General features: G+C 40.8%; 1 protein-coding gene across 2 annotated transcripts in view; it reads right to left on the bottom strand.

Annotated features, from left to right (window-relative positions):
• INTS7 (integrator complex subunit 7) overlaps nt 1-25216 on the bottom strand; it is a 44112-nt gene that overhangs the window by 13591 nt on the left and 5305 nt on the right. The window contains exons 3-13 of one of the 2 annotated variants that reach the window (XM_014598152.3): nt 24797-24943; nt 22879-23016; nt 19098-19144; nt 18550-18749; nt 17401-17523; nt 14306-14423; nt 11090-11221; nt 9242-9339; nt 7406-7645; nt 5742-5879; nt 4844-5050 (exon numbers count right to left, since the gene is read on the bottom strand). In XM_014598152.3, the coding sequence (XP_014453638.2) occupies nt 4844-5050; nt 5742-5879; nt 7406-7645; nt 9242-9339; nt 11090-11221; nt 14306-14423; nt 17401-17523; nt 18550-18749; nt 19098-19144; nt 22879-23016; nt 24797-24943 (1588 nt within the window). Of the gene's footprint in view, nt 1-4843; nt 5051-5741; nt 5880-7405; nt 7646-9241; nt 9340-11089; nt 11222-14305; nt 14424-17400; nt 17524-18549; nt 18750-19097; nt 19145-22878; nt 23033-24796; nt 24944-25216 lie in introns of those variants that run through there. The other variant, XM_014598153.3, reaches the window with a different exon arrangement.

Below are 25216 nucleotides of genomic sequence, written 5' to 3'. Positions count from 1 at the left end.
GAACCTGCCTCTTCTTGACCCTGTGACCTCAAGATCCACAGAAGTACAGAAGCAGCACAAAGGAACTAAAAGAAAGTATACTTCTTTACTGAAAGTTAAGAGTTTAAATTTCTCCAAAGTCAGTATATTAAATGATATTTTAGCTGCATTACTATATTTTCATAACCTATGTAATTCATAAGTGAATTCCTACTTATCTAATATTTTGTGACAAATCACTCAACCTTAGCAGTAAGGTAAGGCCTGCAGGGCAGGGAAGTTGTTCACAGCTAACTCTGAGGAGGCCACTCCTCCACCCATTACTAAATTTGTACATGCTGTAGCTTACTGTTTATATATGCAAGCTAGCCACTAAATTACATTTTTTTCTTTTTTCCCCCTCAACAAAATGGTGTGACTAACTTCTAGCATAAGGAAGCATTTCCACACTGAAAGTTATTCTAAGAAAAAAAAAGTGATCTGCAAATACTGTCAAATGAAACATGCATTTCCAAATGCTACTAGGATGACCAAACACATCCTTGTATGTAAAGTGTCCTGAAGACATTAAAAAAATCCTTCATGGGTGTAAGTGAGGAGGAGGTAGATCATGATGATGAAAGTGCAAGTAGCTCTTTGCAACACTGTCAATACAGAAGTCCTCCTACTGCTGCTGCTTCTTCTTCTATAACACCAGCATCACAAAGGGTTGCCCAATCAACACCCTCAAGTAACCAAATATTGCAACCACCTGTATACAAAAGACTCTCAATAGCTTCATTTGTAGACAAGATGACACCTGAAGATTAGGAAAAAATTGACCAATCTCTTGCAAAAGCAATATATTCTTCTGGGAGGCCACTGTCAATAACTGAAAATGCATACTAGCAGGAAGCTTTTAAATTACTAAGACCATCATACCATTTGCCCAGCGGACATTCTTTGAGCAAGCCTCTTTTAGAGTCAGAATATGAATGTGTAATTCAATCTGTACAAGGGAAAAAAAAAATCAATGAAGTCTTGCAGTACTTACAAATGGATGGACAAATGTGTGGGGAAAAGGAATCAAACTTTGTGATAACCACACCTCAACCAGTTTTTTATAGAGGCATTGAAACAGGGGAGAACAGGCATACTGCAGAGTATATCAGTAGTAAAATATAGAATCATAGACTGTAAGCCTGGAAGGAGCCTCAGAAGATCAAATCGGGTCCATCCCCCTGCACCAAGCAAGAAAGATAACTGGGGGTCATGTGACCCATCAAGGTGACTATCTAATATCCTCTTGAAGATTTCCAGGGTAGGTGATTGCACCACCTCTGGAGGAAGCTTATTCCAGTCTAGACACCCTGACTGTGAAGAAGTTTTTCCTAATGTTGAGCCTGAAACGGTCTTCTAGGAGTCTGTGGCCATTACTCCTGGTTTTCCCCTCAGGTGCCCTGGTGAATAGTTGCTCACTATGCCCTTGATGTACTCCCCTAGTGTAGCAGTAAGCTGCTACCAGGTCCACTACTTTTATGAAGTCCTACAGAAGATTGGGAGGGGTAAAGTATTTGCTTTGCTGACTGACAATGCAAGTAACATGAAAGCAGCACGGGAGATCATAATGGATAAATATCCACATATTACTGCAACAGGATGTGCATCCTGTGGACCAAACTTACTTCCTAATGATGTCATGAAGTTGGACACTGCAAAAAATCTACAGAAGAGCAAAAGCAGTTAAAAAACATGCAGCAGGAAGAAAAGAATGCAAAGAATAAAATAGTGACACTCAAACTCCGCAGTAAAACAAGATCACCACTCCACCCCATCTAATTTGAAAGTTTACTAAAAAAAAAAAAAAAAAAAAGAAGCTCTTCAAGAAACAGTAATAAGTGAGTATCTTAAAGTACCCAGAAGTGTAAGGAACACTGTAGTCGATGAGATGTCTTCTGGGTTCAGCCGCAGAACTCCCTGAAGATTCTAAAACCAATTTCTTCAGCAATTACTGGATCTGAATCAGACAGTGCATTTTTGTCAGACATTCACAGACATTAGATTTAATAGATTTCATAGACATTAGGGGCTGGAAGGGACCTCATGAGATCCCTTACCAAGTGGCCCAGATAAAATCAACTGTTTTTGAGAATCTAAGTGCATCTCTGCTAACAAGTACAGAAGAAAGAAAAGTTAAAGACTTTATTAACAGACAGGAAAAATGTTGCTGCCAATCATTTCACGCTGCTGCAAATCTCGTGGATCCAAGATTCAAAGGCAGAAATGTTAGTTAGTGCACTGCTACTGCATTTGACAAACCAAGCAAGACACTTAGGACTTGATGTTGGAAAAGTACTTTCAATTGTTGCAGAATACAGAACTTCTTCAGGTATTTGGTCCAGGAATGCAGTCTGGGACTCTGCCAAGCATATCCCTCCCGCAACATAGTGGCAAGGCCTTTGCAGGACACAGCCTCTGACTCTTCTTGCTTTTCACCTGCTTCAGATTCCTCCATCTACTGCAGCATGTGAAAGAAACTGGTCTATGTTTGGAAATACACCAAATCAAGAAATAAACTAACATGTGAAAGAGTAGATAAGCTTGTCTTAATCTGGGCAAACCTTCAGTTTTCAGAAGTCCATGAAGATGATAAAAAATGAAGGAGCAGAAAAATCAGAAGAAGCAGAAACTGCTGATAGTGATAGCTCAGAAAAGGAGACCAATTAGACAAATTTTCATGTAGCAAAATTTGTACTCAATGAGTCCTGGGGTTTTTTTTCCCCCTTTTTTCTCAGCCCTTTTTCTAAAAATGAGAGTTTTCTGTATCTGCTTGATACTGTGGAGGAAATGCATAATAACTTCCTTCGCTTTGCTATAATGTTGATGGTTTCTTCTATTTTCAACTTTAATTTTTGCCTGCTTCTCATAAAAACTGGCAAAAACCAAGAGATGCTAGGTTCCTTAGAGTTCAGCAGCTTGTAGCTCCATTTGTAACAACAGTTAAAAACATTTTAAAGTAAATTCAATTAGTAAATTTGTAATTAGTCTGAATAAACTATACTTTTAAATTTAATAAATATACTAAATATGATAATTTTATGAGCAAACCAAATTATACATAACACATTTTATGTACTTAAAGTAGCCAAGTGAATTTAGATCTGTAAAGGGTGCTAAAAAAATAAGCATTGCACACATTTCAATTTTTCCCAGAATTTGTTTTTTTCCATTAAAAAAAAAAAAAACCAAAATTTTTTTGCCCCCAGGGCTTCAAAATTTCTGGAAATTTTACATCTCTCCTCTCATATAGCACACTTTGAATAAATCTTAAAGTGATTCACAAGATGGCAAATACCATGCCCCTTTACAGAAGAGGTTACGGTGCGTAAGGCAAACAAAACTAAGCAATTTGTCTGAAGTCATATAGCAAGTCAGTAATGAGAGTCAGTAGTTAACAGCCCCAATTCCTAAATCTACATTTAATCCATCAGAAAGAACCATTGTAACTCATCAGGTAAACGAGGTTCTAGTCAGGAGAGAAGCCTACACAATATGCATCAAATGAAATAATGTAGGAGATGAGGACAATTACTCCTGATTATTCACAAAACCACAGAAGTTGCATAATAGCTATTACTATACTGAATCTTGGGAGGCCTGTTTTGAGGGAATTACATTTCTGCTTTCAGTAAATAATTCTTTTACATATTAAAAAAAAAAATAAGTGTTAGAGAAACCTTGAGGTTTTAAATCAAAAGCCTTACTAGTTGGCTAATAAATTACATGCACATAAATGTAAGAAAGGAGAGCGCATGAGTATTCAGAAAGGAGACACATGGACTGTATCCATTCTACTGGTCTAGCTGTAGCTCTTTATTAATAAAGAACTATTGCCAGAGATGTACTAACACTAACAATATTAATGCGTAGAAAACCAGTCAGAGTCAGTTCTGCTGTAATACAGAAAAAGTCAAGGCAATGTTTGTTCAATGGGAAAAAAAAAAATGAGAAGCTTGAAGGTATTTCCTTTCCAGAAAGGTTCTCATAAGAATGACTTGATGAGGCATATTTAGGGTTTATAAGCATTTTAGCACCTGCATTAATGCTTTGCTAGTTTTTTGTGCCCAGCTTTCACCTTATAGTTTCATAGTTGGTAGGGTCGGAGGGGACTTGAGCAGATCATCAAGTCCGACCCCCTGCCATGGCAGGAAAGAGTACTGGGGTCAAACGACCCCGGCAAGGTGTTCATCCAGCCCAGCCTCCTTTTAAAGACCCCCAGGATAGGAGCCAGAACCATTTCTCTTGAAAGTTGGTTCCAGATCCTAGCCGCCCTGACAGTGAAGTAGTGCCAGCTTGTGACTGTTATTTCTTGTCACTCCTGGTAGTGCTTGGGGGAACAGGGACTCTCCTAATGCCTGCTGGTCCCCCCTGACTAGTTTCTAAACAGCCACTAGATCTCCCCTCAGCCTTCTCTTGTGGAGGCTGAACAGATTGAGGTCCCTTAGCTTCTCCTCGTAGGGCCTGCCCTGCTGACCCCTGATCATGCCTTAATTTCACCTTTAATGAAATTCAAATAAATTTTCTGCTCAAAACCAGACACCATCTTAATTCTATTTGCCTTGAACTGACGAAACTTACTGTTAGGAGTCAGGATTCCTTAACACTCACGTTGTTTAATATAACAGTACCTTAAGTACAGGACTGTCTCAGGAAGTTGCTGGCTACAAGTTACTTTTCCCTACATGTCATTCCAAAACAGTTGTTCTAGCAGATTTCCTTCAGTTTCTCCAAGCCATTGAAAAAAGACTCACGTATAAACAGAAAATGAGGACTGTAGCTATAACCAACAGACCCACCACTACTGAAGCACAAAACGCGTACTAACCGTTAGTGATGCTATCCCTTTGTGATAGGATTTTAAGGATTCAGCAATGCAAGAAAGTGCTGAACTGTAATCAGCTTCTTGAAGCCCTGTCAGGCACTGCTCTGCATGAGAGAACTCCTTCAAACTATTCAGCCAGAAGTAGAAGTGTTCTGAAGCTACCTGAGTCAGCAGGCTTTGATAAAGCTCTCTGGCCATGTCATGATTGCCCTAAGAAAAGACAAAGAGAGAAGACAGAAAAGACATTAGGTTATATCAGCAAATACCACCATGAACTACTACCCCCAAGTCCTCAGCTGCTAGTACTGACTTCAAAAGTTTCTATAGAGAAATATTCAACATTTGGTCAAGGAGGTTCTAGTGAGATGCAGTAGCACAGATACATTTATCTGACAGACATCACTGTGTAGAAAAATGACACTTTTTATTGAAAGAGAGCCAAAGAGGGAGGAAAACAGATCCAGCTCTAAAAAACAAATTCAGAATTCTGCATTAAGTCTTACCTACTGCTTTCTTTTCCAAAGTGTTTTACAAATATTAATCTTTAGTTCATCCACACAAGCTAGGAAAATTGTGCCAATTATGCAAATGCCTATGACTAGCCCAAGACAAAAAGGGAAAAGAAAGCTAGTCTAAACTGGGATTAGAAAACATTCTTAATTCCTAATCACTGAACCACACCTTTCTTCACTGCATGTTGAGTGAGACTCATAACAGCAGCATGAGACAAATTCCAATTTTACAAATATGAGCCAATGTTACAATACACTTAAAAGGGGAAAGGCCTATTTTCCCCTCTCTTTTTATCTCTGTCCTCCTAAATCCTTGTATTTTTCTTACTTTCACCTCTCAATCAGACTTGACCAGGAAGAGCTATCCCATTTTAAAAACCTGCACTTACCATTCTGGAGGCTTGCCTGGCTATCCTGTAAGCTGTCCAGCCATTTGAGGCATTTTCAAGCTGCTGTTTGATAACAGTTTTAACTTCCAATGATAACGCTTTCTGACTGGCAACAAATATCACTGTAGCAAGAGATACCTAAAGGAAAACAAATCACCACCAACAGCATAGTTAAAAAATCTCCACTTGTGCATTTCTAGAAGTGTCAGAAGCTTTCTAATCTTGAATGCTTAAAACCACACACAAGATGAAAATTACTCAATACTTGAGAGTCAAAACTTTGCTAGTTTAGGATATCCAGCAACATGATATTACAAGGGCTTTTTCCATCACTGAAGCTTGGTAAATGAGATTACATTGTTCTTGGGAGTGTTAAAATAGAAATAGATCCCAGCTGACAGTCACTGTAAAGTCACTGAAATACATTTATTTAATATAAATGTAAGAAAAAACAGCTTCCTGACAGACTATAGTCATTTCCAATTAAAATGCCCCTTTATCTACAGTACTGTCCAATCAGATGCGTTAAAGGCTTGTATATAACTGGGGTATTCACTTTTGAAGTCATTGTGTTTTTTCTGAAAGCACTTCAAGAGGTCCCTAGAGGTCTGGTGGTACACAGTAATGATCTAGAGCAGGGACTGGCAAATTTTTTGGCCAGTGTCATGAACACCCGGGACTGACTTGTAAGATGACATCCATGTGCTAGGGGCGGATGGTGGGGGAGCCATGAGGGGCCTAATCCTTGCTGTGGCAGCGCAGCCCCAGTCCCTTCCCCGAGGCACGTGCACCAAGCACCATGCTCTGGCATGCAAGCCTGGGGTTGCCTATCCCTGATCTATAGAACCTGTCAACATGGAACTAGTGCCATCTACTGGAGCACACACCTGATCAGATATTACATATTATGTTTTTTAGCTAAGTGAAGGCCTGTCTAGACTCTATTTTACTCTACCAGGCAATGCCACATTGAAAGATACTGTGCTGCTTTACATATCCTACCTTCTGCTCTAGAAGCAGTAGACGTGCTAGTTAGCCCAGGCATAAGACCACACAACATAACACTGCTTCTAGTTCAGGAGATGACAAATTCGGAGCAGTGCTGGTGTTACTGGGCAAGCTGGCTCCAATCTTAATGCCAGCGAATTAGCTATGCCAAGAGATCTGTGGATCTGGTGCTGTACAACAAGATTATTCCCTATTCTTCATACATACAGTTAACAGTCAAACTGACAATCACACTGAGGCCACCGAGCTTAGCTCTTTGACAGACAATTAGCTAAACAGACTTATGAAATACCAGTTAATTTTTACAGTACCATTTGTTTTTGTATATAACACACCATGGAATATATTACACAATTTATTTTTGAAAGGCAGAAGGAAGGGGAAAAAAGATTTTTTCTTTCTGGAGTTATGGCTGCATAGAGCAGGACTCCCTCAACTGCCTGAATAGTAAGGCAACAACTGCTGTACTGTGGGGCAGAAAAAGCAAGGTGTTTCTAATCTCAGGCAGAAAACCCAGCTTCCCCACTTAATACATGCACCCTAATTTTTATGAGATAATTTTATGGAAAAGATGAGTGTAGTATGCAATAAAACATGGTAATTTCATGTGGTCCTTGTTCCATCAAGGACAGGTCTCCAGAACAGTAGTTTCTTACCAGAAGTTCCTGCTTTTTATCTGTGGCAGATCGTCCAATCATTTTATATAGGTCCATTAGGTCTCCCAGCATTCCATCAGCTAAGACCGGCAGCTGCACTGCAATAGCTGCTAAACAATGGCACATGAGAATTCTAGCAACATCTTGAGCACAGTGCAGCTGCGTCAACAAGGATTCAACCACTGACTGGCTCAGATGGGGGCGACACTTAACCAACTTCACCATGCAAGTTAAAGTGATCTGCAATTCAAACACACCATTCCAACATCAGGCATTGTTTACTTAAAAAAAATGGAGAAAATGACAACGTTCTGACTAACAACTCCAAAGTTAATGGAAAACATGTGGCATTTATAGAACTGTGGAATATAAACTTTGCCAAACTGCTAAAACTGCCCTGCAGTACAATCTGAAGACATGCACAAGGATAATTTTTCTTCTCTGATAGATTAGTCTTCTCTGCTAGAGTTAGTCTTCTCTGTCTTCTCTTAACCTTCTCTGATTGATTAGTCTTCAAGTTAATGTTATCAAATTATCTGCCTGGTAAGAGCAGATAAGACTGTAATTAAGTAGGACAATAAGGCTCAAGGCAGACATTAAAGTGTTAAACACACCAAAAATGTAATCGCCCCATAAATTGTAAGATGCTACATATGCAAGAAAATTATGGTGCAATGAAAAGGCAAACCAGCTAGAGATGTTATATATGAAACATCTTTTGTGCCTGGATGTATCACACATTAATCTGCATGTGTGGCATGTTAAAGCTGACTGGTGCAGCCATACATCAGGCTGCAGTGCTTGATTTCACTGGTGCTGGGTAGGAGGAGCCAGTCAGCTCCCCCAGCTCAGGAAGTTTAAACCTGTGCAGTCAGGAAGCCCTGCATAGGCAGCACAGTGCACAAGCTAACAGGTTTGAGGGGGAACTGATGATCTTCCCCAACATCTGAGGCATTTAAACTCATGCACCAGGCAACCAATGCCCATGTATACACGTAGGTCTAGAAAGCCCGGCACCTGTAAACCCACAAGTAGAACAGCCCTGCTTCGGCTGCCCCACACACAGATTTAAACCTGCTGAACTGGAAAAGCCCATCAGCTTCCTCCACCCGGCACAAGTAAACCCATATGCCAGGCAGCCCAAGTAGGATCTAAACCTGCTGAGCTGGGGAAGACCATCAGCTTTTCCTGCTTTGTACTTCTAAGCTCAAGCCTGTAAACCCATACTCAACACCCGTGAACCCTATATGAATTTAAATTTGTTGGTATGTCCTGATGCCACCTCTATGTGCTACCAGTCACTTGATTGGTATCTGACAAATTTAATCTATGATCCCACAGCACTATTAAATTAATATCTGCCAATGACCTAAGGTCATACTGCATAGGAATTATGTAATCATTACACCATCACTCAAATCTGGTGCCCTGTGAAATTCCACTGAACTAAAGATCCCTGTTGTTCTCCTGGCATTTTTTTAAATACATTTGTGCTATCACTGTCTCTACTACAGATGAGTAGATATGTAAGTAATCCCTTCCAAAGGCCATTCATTTTACACATGAGCTGAAAGCAGTCATGCTACAGAAGGGATGATTTCTCTGCCTTTCTGGTTTCAAACATGCTCAAGATTACTGTCACAAGAACAAAACACTGAGAAATTTTGCTCTCCTCAGTCAGAGTGCTCTTTACCTTCGCTACAACAGCCATTATTTATTTTGTGCATAATATATAACTGAGACTTACAACAATACTATTAAGAGACAATAATGTATGTATGTATATATGTATGCAAATAAATGCATGTGTGCACACTTTTTTGTTTTGTTTTTTACCTTTAACGTTGCTTGTGCTCCTGGACTCCCATCTTGGCTACAGAGAACAAGAAGAGACTCAAGACCAAAAACTGCATCTTGCTCCAAAGCCAGAAGATCTAAGAGAAAGGAATGAAGTTCAAAATTGAATGCGTTTCTAAACATGACAGCAAATCCTATTATTTCTATTCTGAGGTAGCTCTTCAGTAAAGGCTGCCAATCATAAGGTTAGGATGTGCACAAACTAGGGCCACAGTAAGGCTACTAGGTAGCTCATTTATACTTATTTATACTGGAGGTCACTCATTTATACCAGCAGATCTCCAGAGTGAAAAGCAATGTACTGACCTAACAGCAGCATTTCCTGAACTGAGGTGCCTCCCATGAGAGGGAGGGGGTTGCACTGTGAACTGTATATCATCCCAAACACATGCTTCAGCCAGCAACACTACTTACCTCTTCTGCCCCCACACTGCAGCCATCACTGCCAAGTGCCAACACTTTTGATTGTTGCTGGCAGGAGGGGCTGCAGTAGGGGGTCACAATAGTGCCTAATTTTATTATGATGGGGTGCAAACCCACCAGGTTTGAGAAACACTGCTCTCACTGGTCTACAGTAATGCCAGAGGGTGAGACCAAGGTCCACTTAAGCAGAAGTATTTTGAGAAGGGGAGGTGGGGATGGTACGGTTTAAAAACAGTGGTTCTCAATACTTCCAGACTCAAGGCACCCCTCGTTGGATTCAAGGCATCCCTTACAAATACCAACTCTTAAGTTTTCACTCATTCTTTGACTACAAAAAAAATAGAGCATTTTTCTCTTCCAAAGAGCTCAGAAAGATCACAACAGATCAGAATGTTTTTAATACTATGGATTCCTATTTGCAATCCCTGGGTTTATCATGTGAATCATGTTTACACACCTAACTGTACTAAAATTGTAAAGTACTATGTGGCATCCTTGAAAGGTTCTCAAGGCACCCTGGTTGAGAATCACTGGTTTAAAAGAAGGAAAAAAGTCACATCGTCATTTCAGAAAAGTGTCATTTTTTTTTAATCCCAGGTTACAATTATTCTCCACAGCTCTGAAATCCTGTATTCTCCCGAGACAATTGTTCTCAAACTCCTTAGCTTCAGGGCACCCCTCCATAACCTTTTTATTTATTTATATATAAATAATTAATATAATTAAATCATTTATTTAATATAAATAAATAAAAAGGTTATGGAGGGGTGCCCTGAAGCTAAGGAGTTTGAGAACAATATCATCAGCTTACCTCAGTGGTTCTCAACTGGGGTGTTGCTACTGCCACTGTCACCACCAGCTGGAACAGCCCATGAGTGCCTCCTGCACAGCCATATCAGGAAGCACAAGCACCTGCTCCTGCCTGCATTAGGGTTATTGGATAAAGCAGGCAGGAGCACCCACTATTGCCACAACCCCTCTGGACTGGGCCTCCTATGCTCCTCCCAGAAAAAGAGGCGCACAGAACAGTTCCACCTGCTCTACGCACCTGTTTCTAGGAGATACCATGCAGAGTTGGATCAGGAAGGGTTGCAGCAAGAGCAGGTGCTCCTGCCTGTATTAAGAATTTATAAACCTGATGCAGGCAGGAGTGCATGCCATGCCACAACCACTTCTTGATCTAGATGTGCACAAGGCATGTGGGGCAGTTCTACCTTGCCACCACAGCAGTGGTGCTTACACCACCGTATCCCAAATGAGAACCAGTGTACTAGGAGCTGAATAACTACAAGCAGCCTTGCTGTAGAGGAACAAATCCCCTGGGAAGTCAGAGTTGGAACAAAGAACTGGCCAATCTGAAACAAGAGGATTGCATAAACCCAATTACTCACACTTCTTATGTACCTTTTTCCTGGCAAGAGGCAGATATATTAGTCAGAATGCTTACTCCATGAGCTGCAATACCACAGTTGTTATGATAACAGCACTCCTGAGCCAACTTTACTAAGTCAGAAGTTCTTCCAGTTGTAGAAGTTCCTAATTAAATAGAAGACAAAAATTATAACAGTACATATTCCATAATTACTTCACAAGTTCACTTCTATAGTTTTAAATGAAGTTCTACAGATAGCCTTTAAACCTAAAGACTGACTGCTAATGTTTTATGATCTAGACAAACAGCATGTGCAAAGTCATAAAATAACTAACTATTTGGGTTTATTACTGCATGAGAAAAAAGACTGTTTTCAGTCAGTGATTAAGAGTTTATTCTTCCTCTATTTCTATGGCTTGTTTGGTAGGACTCATGGTAACCAAAACAATTTAGCTTTAGAAGGAAGGAATAAAAACATTGGCAACATTTTTAAACACATTTTTTTTAATAGTTAAAGCAGTTGGTACAATATTAAATACTTCTAGTACATGGTTAGACATTAGGGTTGCCTACAGAAAAAAACAAAAAACAAAAAAACAGCACATTACTTTCAGCTCGGCACACCCCCACACCAAACGCAGCACATCACCAGAAGAGGAATCGTGTCAGTCAGACCTGGCTCACCCAGCATCTGTATAGCTCATGCACTTCTGTGGGCTTTTTGGCACTTTTATCTAATAACTGATTCAATTAATCAGCTATTAGATAAAGGCATCAAAAAGTCCTGCTGAAGCATGAGAGCTATACAGACGCTGGGGATCTGGGTCAAACTGATGCAATTCCTCTTCTGGTAAAACCACTGTTTGCTCCCCCCCCGCCCAAGGTCACATCTATCAGCGCCCTAGGTTTTTAAGGGCATGCATGCATGTCATTTCTACACAACTGTTCTCTGGCTTAAATCTCTCTCGGGTAATGCAACCATCCCACCCTCATGCCAACTAAGTCTTTACAACATAATTCCATACATCCATTCCCTCTTTCAGGTATGTTTAAATATATGCAATTTTAATCCCATGACTTTAACATAACAGGGGTGGCAACCCCATGATACGAGTGCAACAAATGGCAGGGATAGCCTCTGTGTGACAAGTGGTAAATCAGGGAGAGGACAGGCAGCACAACAAGCAGATAAGGCAGGAAGCAGAAAGCAGAGCAGGGGAAGGAGATAAGTGTGGCACTTGAGGAGGGTGTAGGGCTAACCTGTGGCACAGCTACCAAAAAAGTCGGTACCCACTGCCTTAATATATTATTTAATCTTCTCAGTCCAAACAGGCCAGACAAATATTAACATCCCCACTTTAGGAATAAAACCTGAGGTACATGGATTAAGGACTTATCCCATGTCATGCAACAAATCAGCAACAGAGCCAGGAAAAGAATGTCAGAGACACTTTTTGTATTCACTGTGTCACAACCCAAAGTTGTGGGTTTTTTTGTTTGTGCGCGCTTCGGCACTGCTAAATTATTTTCCCGCCGATTGTAGCTTTCTTTGCACAACACAGTTCTCTGCTGCGGGAGAGAACTCTGGTGCAACGGGAGATTTCCCGCCAAATTACAGCTTCTTTGCAGGGTGCATTTCTTTGCATACTAGTGATGCACGTTGCAAAGGAGTTTCCGCCATTTGTATTTGGATTCGCGCCACATTATTGGCCAGTTCCAAATGTAGGCACACATGGCGGCTAGCTATTGGCTTGCTAGCCGTACAAAAGGCTTGGGTAGTTTCTGCCCAAGTCAGAGAGGGAGAGGGAGAGAGAGAGAGAGAGAGAAAACTGGAGAGAGATAGAACTCGCCAGGAGGAGGAGACTTCGTGCTGTGTGAAGATCTCCAAGCGCTGCGGAACCTTGCGGACCCAACGCGCCTCTCTTAAGCTTAATAACCGAACCCGCGGAGCTTTCACTTCTAGCCTCTCCCCGTCGCCGACCGCAATCCAAGACATATCCCTTTCCTGTAAACCCAATTTTCGAACCCACGGAGCCTAAACAACTCCGGGGGACCAGGGAACCAAACCGAACCCACGGAGCTTAAACAACTCAGTGGGAGCAACTGAATTTGTCGTAGTCCTCTAGCGAGGATTTAAGCGGAGCTGCGCCTGGAAACCTGTCCAGCCTACACCACTACCATCTTTGGGTGTAAGTAAACAATCTTTTCAATCAACCACTACGCGTTTGTGACTAATTCTAGCTCGCCACCGGTTTTCTCCGACCCCACGTGCCCGGGCTGCTGGCCACAGCCCACCTGCGCAAAAGACAGGCCGCGGATCGCCCCCCCCGACTTGCACTTGGTGGCGGGATCGGGGCCCGGCCCGCACACACTGGACTACATTTCCATCCCAATTTCATACCGTACTTTTAATTTATAAAAATGAATGCAATCTGCTTTCAACCCCGAATCAAATCACTAATGCAAAGTATCAAATTTCCTTAATTCTAAAATGAGGTGCGTCATTCTCCCCCTCCCCCCACCATTTAACATAGGGAGAAAAGCCCCTCATCTTACAATAGAGCATGGGGGTAGGGTGCAGGGAGGTGGCTGGAGCACAAGCTGCAGCAGCCCTTACCTGAGCTTAGGGACATTCCCACAGCTGCTGCCTGCACTCCCTAAACCCCCCACCACCTCTGCATCCTTCCATCTTCCCCTTGCAGACCCTTCCCCACTTCTCCTCCCCACCCATGCATCCTCTGCCCCCCTGCCTGACCCTCTCCCTCCCCACTTACCTCTGCTCCACACCAGCAGGCTCTGTGCATGCTGTAGCACTGATCACTCAAGCATGACCCTAGTCCAAACCCACAGTAGCAGTGCCAAACCTGCATGGCTCCTATGGGGGCTGGGGCTGTACCCAGTGTTCCAGGTTAGAACAAGGCGTCTGCTGTGGCTGAGGGGAGGGGGAGATAGCAGAGGGCAAGCTCCTTGACCTATACCCACACCATCTGTCCCTGGGCAGCAGTTGGGGGATGGGGACGAACAACAACTTTTAATTAGGTTCTATATGCAGACAATTAGAGCAAATGTATATTTTCCACTTATAGAATCTAATTATCACAGGGTTGTCTTACATTCAAGTAAATACTGTATTTTAGAATAATTTAAGAACGTGTCACAATAGTTTTAAAAAGCACTGAATATCAATACTCAGACAAATCCATGCAAAAAGTGCTAAAAATTAGTTAGTCTATCTTATGTACTCTTACCTGAGGCACTGCTGAAGTACTGCTTGATGGCAATGGTCCCTGACAGCGTGGAAAGAACAGATAACATGCCCAGTTTCAAACTGTCATAAGGAGTTTGAAGAGCACATTCACAGAGTGTCTAAAAAAAAAATAAAGGAAAAAAACCTCAAACTATTTATAAACATTTACCCTCATGTTTATATTGTGTTAAATTTTATTTCTGTGGTAAAATGATCTCTAAGTCACTAATGACCCAATTCAGACCTCAAATTATTTCCTCACTGGTCACTGTCTTGAAGCAACAGCTTTAACAGACCAGTTAAAAATGTTTGTTCTCTGAGTGACACTGCATTTCACAAACTATCATACAAACCAGCAATATGCATTACATTTATTACTTTTTCACTTGAGGTTTTTCATTGCTAACAAAATTCTGCATAATTTGCAGACAAAATTATCCACTAATTCACAGAAAAGACATCAAGCATTTGACTTACAATCTCTCTCTGTTTCAAAAAACAAAGTTCTCCAAATAGAAGTATTTCAAAATGTAACCTCCAGCACAACTTTTTTTCCTTAAGCAAACAAGAAAATAATCCAGTGGAGGGGGAAGGAGTTCAGGCTTTTGATAACCAAGAAAATTCACAACATTTATTTTTATTTGTGTTATAGTAATTTTGCCTGGGACCTCATTAGTGAGAGTCAACAATCCTAGGAGAAGTCTGCAATCCTCCATTGAAGAAGAGAACGTATTTTATAACATCACGACTACCAATGTTTGAAGAAGTTCATGGCAAACAGACCTTGCTATATTAGAGACCTCTAGAACTATATGTCCTCATAAACCTCTGTGGGCCCACCCATGCCTGGTGGGCCGAGATGTACTTGGAGAAATTCTATGATGTTAATATTGCAAACAGCTTCCACCTACTTTGGCCATACAGCCACTGCTATGCCAGATTTCAGAGCCCCACAGGTACTGATTGTTTGAAAAACTTGTTCTCTATTGTGACATATAGCAACAAAATAACTTATAGTTAATTATTCTGGGTTCTTGGTGTGTTTTTTTGTTTGTTTTTGGATATTAGTGTTCCATATTTCTCCCTCCAAGGACAACTTTACAACACTAAAATTAAACAACCATTTCAGAAAGTAATTTAACACTCGTGTTTAGTAAGCTCTATCCTAATTGCAGGCTTTCAGTGAATGAGTTCTCAAGAATGCTAAAAATCATCAACGTAGACACCAAATGACGAATCTATCGAATCTATAGGGAAATGTATAAACTTGAAACACAGAAGAATCTCTCCCCCCCCCCCATAAGACTTAAAGAAATAATTATTATTGCATTAATGACCTTATAAACAAGCTGATTAGTCTTACTCATATTATAAGACAGGCTTGTCCAACATGTGGCCCACCAAGGCATTTTCTGAGGCACGCGGTGCTGCGATGGGAAATGAACTGTTTACTTTCGTTCCCACCCCTTGTCCCTCCCCCAGCCCCTCAGCAGCTTCCTAATGGCTGATGAAGGGCTGGGGAAGGGACAAGGTTCCCACACATACCGCGTTAGCTTGACATTGCCAATCCAGTGCGTGTAGGAAAAGGAGTAGCCATGTGCCTCTCGGGACAGAATGAGCCCAGCCGGAGCAGCAGGGGCTCAGCTGCACTTTCCCCCTACCAGCGCTGGTCAGTCCCGAGCAGCACACAGCTCCGCTGCCGCCTCTGCTGGCTGGTGCCGACCCAGGCAGGTCTGTCCCATCCAGAGCAGCATACAGCTGAAGCCGGATTCCCACGTGCTGCTGGGGATGGGAGGAGGCTGGCTAGGTTGACACCAGCCAGCAGAAGCGGCGGCAGAACCACGTGCCACTCGGAACTGACCAGCGCAGGAAGGGGAAAATGCAGCTGAACCCCTGCCGGGCTCGTCCCGTCCCAAGTGACACATGGCTCCGCTGCCACTTCTGCGGCCAGTGCAGACTCGGCCGGCCTCCTCCTGTCCCCAGCAGCACGTGGGAAGTCCCAGTGCTGACCAATTGCAGAACTTGGGTGGGAGATGAGGATCTCCCAGCACCATCACGGAGCTTACTCTCCAGTGTTGGAAGGGTGGAGGTCAGGGAAGGGCTTGGAGCTCCCTGCTTCCAAGGCAGGGGACATAGTCCCCACCCAGGCTCTAGTGGTGGGGCCTCTGGAAATGCTAGTTCTTAGCTTTCACCTTTTTTTTTTGACCATGGAAAAATAAAGAAATTCTGCTGCTGCAAAGAACTTAGAAAGACCACAGGAGGTCAGAATGTTTTTGAATCTATGGATTCCTATTTGGCCTTATCTTGAGAATTGTGTAGGTATTTGCACACTGAACAATACTAACATTGCACAGCACCATTAAAAGGATCTCACAACATCCTGGTTAAGAATCACTGCTCTATATCAATTTCTACCAAGGATGGTTACAACAGGGAAAGGGAAGCAATTAAAACAATTTTCTTTACAACTGAACTGTACCAAGTTTTGACTGTATCCCCAGATTATGCTATATCCCTACAAAAAGTCAAAAGTTTAATACAAACACCATTCAAGACTACAGCAAAGTCATATGGCCAGTGCAGATGAGGCCTCACTTCACAGCCTGCAAACTGGGATTAACACGTTAAGGTTAGACTGCGTAAAAGTATTTTAAGGATTAGGCTGGACCCAATATTTCAAGGTCCCTTTCAGCCCTAGTGTCTATGAAATCTATGAAATTACTTGCTTGATTACATGCTTTGGCAAGGCTTACAGCAAACTTCTCTAAGCAACCCTGCAAGGGAACATTTACAAATTGGCCTTGCAGTAATAAATATCTAGTTAAACACCAGAGCTGCATACTCTACTGCTTCAGATAATGAATTTACTTTTCTTGTCAGACTGAACAGTCATTTCCCATTATAAACATGCCTATTTCCTGCCAAGTTCCTTCACTGTAACCATTTGCAAATACAGACTAGCAGCTGTCCTACAGAATAGCTTTGTTTAGAAAGGAATTTAGGAAAAAGGCACACACAAAACCACATCTCAGAACTTACTTAAAAATAGCCTACATATAGAAATTTTATAATAAAAAATGTTAAAGACTTGCAAACCTGCATGTTCTCCCTGCTCCATGTATGCGGAGTTTTGTTTGCCAAAAACTTTAGATCCTGAATAGCAAGTCTTTTCACAGCCTTCCTGGGGTCATTCTTTAAATACTGCAACAAAAGCTGAATCTGTAACAAGAAAGTGATTAAAGTATTTTCTGAAGTAAAACCCTGCAAGCTTCTCATAAAAACAAATAGAAACAGTGGTCATATGGAGGTTTCCTTTAACAGGAGCTCACTAAAGAACTCTATATACGCATCTTCATCAAAAACTTTCAAAACTGTTCAAAGCCTAGATGGCAGCCCCACTACAAGGTTTCTATTAGCTGGGAGAACACTCCAAATATTGCCATTAAAACAAAGAATATAATGCATTCTTTGGTTGTTCTTTTAGGATGCCAGTTACCCAGCATGTCAAATGGAATTTGTACAGTGCACAGAAGTTACCCAAACCAGGTATGTAACCTCAGACAAATGTATTCCATTAGCCTAAGAGCTGACACTGGTAAACACTGTGATCTTGCATCCCAGATAGGCTCAGGGCAGATCAATAGATTCTCATGACTATTATTACATAAGGCTGAATGAACTAAATCTCATATTTAACTTATGTATGGATTTAGCATGACCCACCATGTCTGAGCCTGTAAAGTACATTACATAGACATAAAAGATTATATTCCCTACCAAACTAAGGATCACTACTGTTCCATGGCTTGACTTGATATTTTAAACTGACAGAGAATTCAAGTTCTATTAAGAATGCTTTACAAATATGTAAATATTTAAATTTACAGTATGCATCTGAACTTGTGGGGATGTCCCTGCCACTGAAAGAAAGGGATAACATAAAGGGTAAAGAGTGCATTCAGAGGCTTGAATGTAAGAAGCAAAGAGCAAGGTTTGCAAGAGAAGCAAGGATGCTCCACTCTACAGACTCATATCCAAGAGAAGCAAGTTATGTATGAAGTGTTGTCTTCCCAGATTGGGAGGGGAGGTATTAAGAGAAGTCCAGAGATCAAAGTGGATGAAAACAGTGGCAGTTTCTACATTGCACAGGCACTATGATGTAACCATTTGTCCAGCAGAAAACTGAATTTTTTAGACTCGATTTTGGGCTTTTGTTTATTTACTTTCAAGACATTCAAAAAGTACCTGTTTGGGAATGTCAACCAAGGAGGAAGCAGCAAGTAAGGTAAAGGTGTGTAGTGTAACAATGACCATCTTGGTAGAAGGATACGATGTCACCAGCTGTTGTAGAAGCTGACGGGAGCTGGAAGCTAGGCTAGCATCATGGTGCATGTGCTGTAGTATGGGGATCAACTTCAACTTCAAATCCACTGGAGTTGCCAAACCTATCGCATATAAAGATGATATAATCACCTTTACTTGATATCATGAACTTTTCAAAAACAAGATAAGCCCTAGCAGTCCCTAGAGCACAAATATGCCTAAAGTCTAATTCACCATCAAGTACTTTGGAAAGTGCTTTGAATATTTACATTTGGAATGACACTGAAACAGCAGTTAAGAGGCAACCCAAGACCACTTGATGGTTCACTTCTTCTCAAACAAATAAGGCATTTCAGTGGAGTATAGGGATGAGGAAGCAAAGAATTCTTACATTTAAACATGAGAAGGAACAATATTAAGAAACATTAAAGCTATTCCTGTTTACTCAAGCATTTGATTCACAGACATACCTTGAATCATTTCACTAATTTTGTTACATATTCCTCCAGCAAAATCCCTGTGAAGAAACAGAAAAAGTTAGGTTTAGTTTGTGTAAGACTAAACCCAACAGGTTTACCAACTGCTGCAATTACGATTTAATGATGGTCAAAGAAACCAAGAGAGTGCGACTAAAAAAAAAAAACCAACCCAAAAAACTAAAAACCAACAACAAAAAACACCACACACACACGCATGAACTTCAAGATTTAAGTTATACAGAAATCCAGAAAAAGAAAAACTCAAAATATATTATAACTTAGCAAAATCCCCTAATAATACTGGATTTAATCACCTTTCACCTAGTTTGTTTCAGTGCATCTGAAAGTACAACATGTACAGGTATACAAATATAAGAGTTGAACTCCTTATCTCAGGGTCAGCATCCTACAGCCTCATAGCCCGATCTAGCCTGCAAAGAGGCTGGATCTGGCCCCAAAAGGTCCAGAGGATGAGGCAGCATAAAGCTGCACCAAGCACCCAGTTCCCACTGCAGCATCCTCCTCAGAAGCCCTCCCTGCTGCTGCTCTGTGCCTGTTGCTAAGAGGCTGGGTATCTGCAGTGAGGATAAGCACAGGCAGCTTGAGCTCTTTGGGAGAATGGGGCAGGGGTGGAGGAGAAGAAAATGAGATGGGGGATGGGACCATGATTTACAGCAAGATGAGGCTGACCCCTGCCTTAGCCAGTTCGATACCACTACAATGAGGTGTATGGGTTTTGCAATGCAGAAAGGCATCAGGAATAAAATGAGCACCAAGTAATTTTCTCAAAAAAATAACAATAAATGTATATAGACCAGAGAAACAGAAAGTGAGTAGGTTAAATCTTATTAACAGTCTCAGTGCTGATTCAGGCATATGCCTCCCAATGTTTTTGGCACATGCCTTTTTGCCATTCCTTGTGAGACACTGCTATTAAAAAGGCAAACAAAATAAAATCACAATGAAATAGTCCTGTTAAATAAATACGTTACTCACGCTACAATTTATTTTGTATTATTGAAGAGCTATTCACAGAGATTGTAACTTTGAGAGCAGGACTATCACTGGAGGGAGCCAAATCACCTCATTCCCAAAGTAAGTCTAGTCCAGTTTTGGTGCATAAATAAGCTATTTTATAGGTAAGTTAAGAATGTTGAAGGTGAGTATTCATGTTTGAGTTCCGATGGATAACCTAAATAATTTACAGATAGACAAATGTGTGTAATCTTAACTAAACAACCTCCTGAAAGCAAATAAAGTAAATCAGTTATTTAAAAGAAATCAAAAGAGCTGGCTTGAGAGAGAAATTCATGAGTACCAAGACTTAAATCCCATTATCTGTTTCTGACTACCAAGGTTAGATTGTTTCCTTTCCAGGAATACATGGTTTAAGCATGGTGGTGTTTTACAGAAGCTGCTATTAAGTTGCAGCAGTATTTCAATAGCCTTCTAAAATCTTTAAAGGAAAATTCAAATCTAATTCCGTGGCAGTGCTTTCACAAGTTCCACTCAGAATGCTGAAGAAATAGTGATGAACTGGAAGGCAGCAGCTTATCAATGCTGCTCTGTGCTCTGCTTTGTTCTATCGGATTGCTTTTATTCGCATATAACAGCATGAACTGTGGTAAATGCCATCAAATTGAGGGGAAAAAACAAATCACTTATTTGCTGCTCCATTTAAAGAGGCTTTATGATCTTCTTTCCATAATCTTACTAGAAGAGGGAAACACACCTCTTTTGGAACACTGAAATTTTCACTGCTCTCATCTAATTTCAGACAATGAATAAGTCACCCAGTACTATTCCATGTGAAGCACCATCCCAATCAATTTTGTTCTTGAGGCAAAAATTACCAGTCATTTACAAAGTTGGGACTATATATTTCATCATTGTTTCACTAGAGTTGAAGTTCTACTTTAAATGGTCTAACCACCATACATAAAAATGGTTCAGTTGCCAAGATAGCCTCTTTTTTTTTTTTTTTTTTTTAAATACAGCTCTAAAGTGTCTTTAGATGTAACTACCCAACTCAGGCACAGCTTTTTGCAAACATTCTTTGGAAAAGTAGTTAATCTTTCAGCAGTAAGGAAACTGCATAAGCACTGCCAGATAGCTAACTTCCCAATTATTAGCAAGATTTTACACTCAAGCGACTTCTTATATTAGTATAGCATCAAATGACCTTGGCCCTATGTATGTGTATAACATCTATTCACTTAAGGATATTAAGAAAGTAAATTAGGCTTGTGCAGAGGACTACTTGCACACAACAAGAAGTAACTCAAGTATTTAAAGCAGTGGTTCTGGACTGGTTCAGCACTGATAGCAGCAAACACTCAAATGTCTCATGGACCACACAGCCTTCAGGCCCTGCCTCAGCTTTGTCATACATGCCTGCTTTCCCGCTGCAGATTCAAATGAATAATCCCTACCCCACTGACTCCCCAGTGCACCCAGACAGTGCCCATTCTGCCCCTACTAATACCCTGCTCTGCCCACTCTCCGAAGGTCTGGAATGGTCCCCATTTTGTTCCACTCCCCCTTTAAGCCCACGTAGCCCCAGTTCTACTTGTATGCATGCATGCCCACTCACTCACATGAATCAGATATGCTCACAATTCTGTCAATTCTCCCTCCGAGACAGAGCTCTTCCAAGGCCGTAAGGCCCAAGGCACAAAGCTATCCTGCCAAGCAGTCTCAAAGGCCACAGATACTGGCCAAATGGGTTGCAAACCCTTAAAAGACTTTCACCTTCAAATTAGAAAGTAAGTATAGAAATAAGAAAGGTCTGCTGACAAAAATTTCATCAATCCTAAACATTCTTCTTAACATACTACCAGAACGTCTGTGGGGCTTTCAGGGTTGTTGGTTGTAGGGCTTTTAAAACTTCCTTTTTCTCTGTAATGGGAGGGAAAAGAAGAGACCTACTTTGATGGTTCTTTAGAGCACATTTTTTATGAAGTCTGTTACCTAAAACAACCCAGCTGCATACCAGGCTTCTGCCTCATAGCAGAAGGCCAAGATTAGACAATTTGGGTGGCCTTTTTGATTAAATGGGGCTTAGATTTAAATCTGTCATTTGCAGTATATTAACAATTTCTATTAAAGACTTGATACAAATCACAACAAACACAGCAAATACACATTTTCCAAAAGACATTTAAATGAAAATTATCCTGGAAGCTGAGATGCATTTTAGAATCTGAAAATATACAGATTTTGTATTGCAGGGGCTCCTTCCCTCTGACATTTAGGAGGCCCATCACTATTTTAACACAAGGAAAAATTCCTTCAGAACCTTTTTGATCTGAGCCATTCAAATAATTTTAACAAGCAAGTGGAAACTTGGTTATTTCTTCAAGCATTCTACATAGAAATAAATGTGAGTTTCATTTCCAGTAAAGTGCAGTAAATTAGTCATCATTTAACATCTTAAACAAATACATAACCATTTTGCACTGATGGAAGTTATCCCCTACATGTCACACTGATTATATTAAAAAAAATATTTTAGTATGACTGAAACAAATTAACCTGCCCACAAGTGGTCTCCTGTAGGGCACTACTTTAAATTTAAATGTCCCAAAAGATCAGAGTTAAAACAACTGCAAATTCCCTGCAATATTCATGCTGCTTCTCTAATGACCTCTCTTGTACTGTTCCATAGATAGCATGGCAAGTACTATAAAAGGAGATAGTACTTAGAGAAAAACAGTAAGAAGTCCTACTACATTAATGGCACTTTTACTCTTATAAAAGACTTTCTGCTTACTTGGACTGTGCAGAAAAGTTAGCAGCAGCAAATATGGCAGCTTCAACTTCCACATTGTCATGGGAATCCAAGCTCTGGCGAATACTGTGATGTGCATTCTTCCTTTCTGGAATGATGGACGCCATGCTTCCCAACATCCTACAAAAATAAGTCACTGCAACATCAGTAAGCAGCTAATTCGATGTTGAAATAAACATGAACCAAAGTTAACATCAGTTATAAAAATAATAATTTGTTATGCAGCAGTATCTTTGGTAAGCCTCTAGCCTACAAAATATCTTGCTATGTTTTTTACTAGACTGAAAATATCTGTGCTGCTTCTTTTTCTGCAAGAATATGCAGATATTCCTAACAAGTCAGGAATATAGCCAGAATATGTACTGACAAATCATTTGTTAATTGAACCTTTGTGAAGGGCTACTTACAGTTAAAAAAAAAATCTTAGAGAAGACAGTAGTGTTAACACCACACATTTTCCATCAGGGTGAAGTTGCTCACATTCAGCAGAACATCCAACCTGGTCTAGGAAGGTACAATTCATAGCACTCTACAATGTTTTGCTTTATAAAGATTTTGACTGTGCATTTTAAATGGGGTTTCCTGGCTATGAAGAGATTGCTTTTCACATACAAACTAAGTTCACTTAGTGTGGAGGAATGTTCTCAAAGTTTAAATATCATGGGACAATAAAGTTTCAAGGGCAGTAGTAAGTGAACAATCTCATGGGGGCAACAAGAACAGGGATTAACCTCCTCCCCACAAAATAAAGTATAAAAGCAGAAGTTATTATGGGTTTAGCCCAGGAAGCAGTGTGGCTGTATTAGAAGTATGCAAAACATTTTGATCTCAATATATCAAATGGGAATGCATGTTATTAACATAAAAAAATTACATGCTCAAGAGGCAGAACACACAAGTTAAGGTTCTTGTTGCACACTTAAGTAATTGAAGTTGCAGGCATAAGATTCAAATTTGACTTAAGATACACCATACAATTCTCACCATCCTAAATGAATTTATAATACTCCTTTCCATCACAAATACCATATTTATTTGAATCTAAATTAATCCTGAATTTAAGACAACACCCCCCAAAAATAAAATACTATGCAAAGAAAAATTCTTATTGGAGGGTCATCTTTAATTCATTCCCATGACTACTGTGGGGGCAGGGGGAAGCAGTGAGTACAGCCAATGTGGGAAGTCAAAGTTTGCCTCCTGCTTCTGCCTGCCCTCCTGCCACCTCTGCCCCCTGCCTGCTCCTCCCCACAGCCTCTGCTCTCTCTGCCCCTCCCCACTGCCTTACTCCAAGCCAGCAAGTTACACCCTTGTTCTACCTGAGACACCGAGCGCAGCCCCAGCCCAGTCTCTGTTACCGCCTTGCTGTGTGCCACTGCTGTGGGGCAGGGCTGGGGCCATGGTCTGTGCACCAGGCTGCAGTTTGAATGGAGCTTGTTAACAGGAAGCAAGGGTAAGGGAGTGGGGGGAGGAAAGAGCGGCAGGTAAGGGAACAAAGGCTGCATGGGAATAATGTCAGGGTGCAGAGGCAATGGGAGGGAAGGCAGGCAACAGCTGTGGCTACAATCCCAACCCTGGGTAAGGGCTAGAACCTGAGGCACAGCAGCTACCTGCTCCCCATCCCCATACTTGATTTTAAGATGAGAGGCTACCCCCACATTAAATGAGGGGGAAAACTTCATCTTAGAATCAAGTACAGTATCTCTTTTTTTCCACCCCTTAAGAAAAAATTAAAGCTGTCTTCAATCATTTGATTTTGGATAAATGAAAGTGTCCCACTTTTCCTACTTGTTGCTGCAGACTTATCTTACACAAGTTTATAGCAAATCCAAAGAACTGATATTCTATGTAGCCACCACATAAATCCTTGTGATAAGCAAAATAAAATTAGAAAATGTACCGAAGTGTGATGGCCCGTGCAACTGGATCATTGCTATGAATTACAGAAAACACTCTTTTCACAAATTCATCCACATTCAGGATCTTCTCCAAGTGCTTCTCGCTCTGTTGTGTAACTTTCAGCACACACAGCCTCAGGAAATTGTTTCTATTAGTATAAAGAAATCAGTATTTATAAATAGTTTTGTATTAGAAATGTACACAAATAGGTTGCAAACCAACAATTACAAGTTGTCAATGAATAAGCTATAAAAGATCATTTGAAAACCTCTCAAGTTTCTACTTTGTGCTATGATTAGTGTACTTTGGGGCCCAGTTCTTCCCATACTAAGGCTAAGAGGTCTTGACAATTGATTATGTTGTGAATCACAGTAAAGAGATCCAAGTGAATGCACAAGTCTAAAGGACCTGTGTTTACTGT

The sequence above is a fragment of the Alligator mississippiensis genome, chromosome 1 (genome assembly GCF_030867095.1).
Source record: "Alligator mississippiensis isolate rAllMis1 chromosome 1, rAllMis1, whole genome shotgun sequence".
Lineage (NCBI taxonomy): Eukaryota > Metazoa > Chordata > Crocodylia > Alligatoridae > Alligator > Alligator mississippiensis.
Note: the sequence above shows the minus strand (reverse complement) of the source record. Positions and strands in the feature narration are given on the sequence as shown.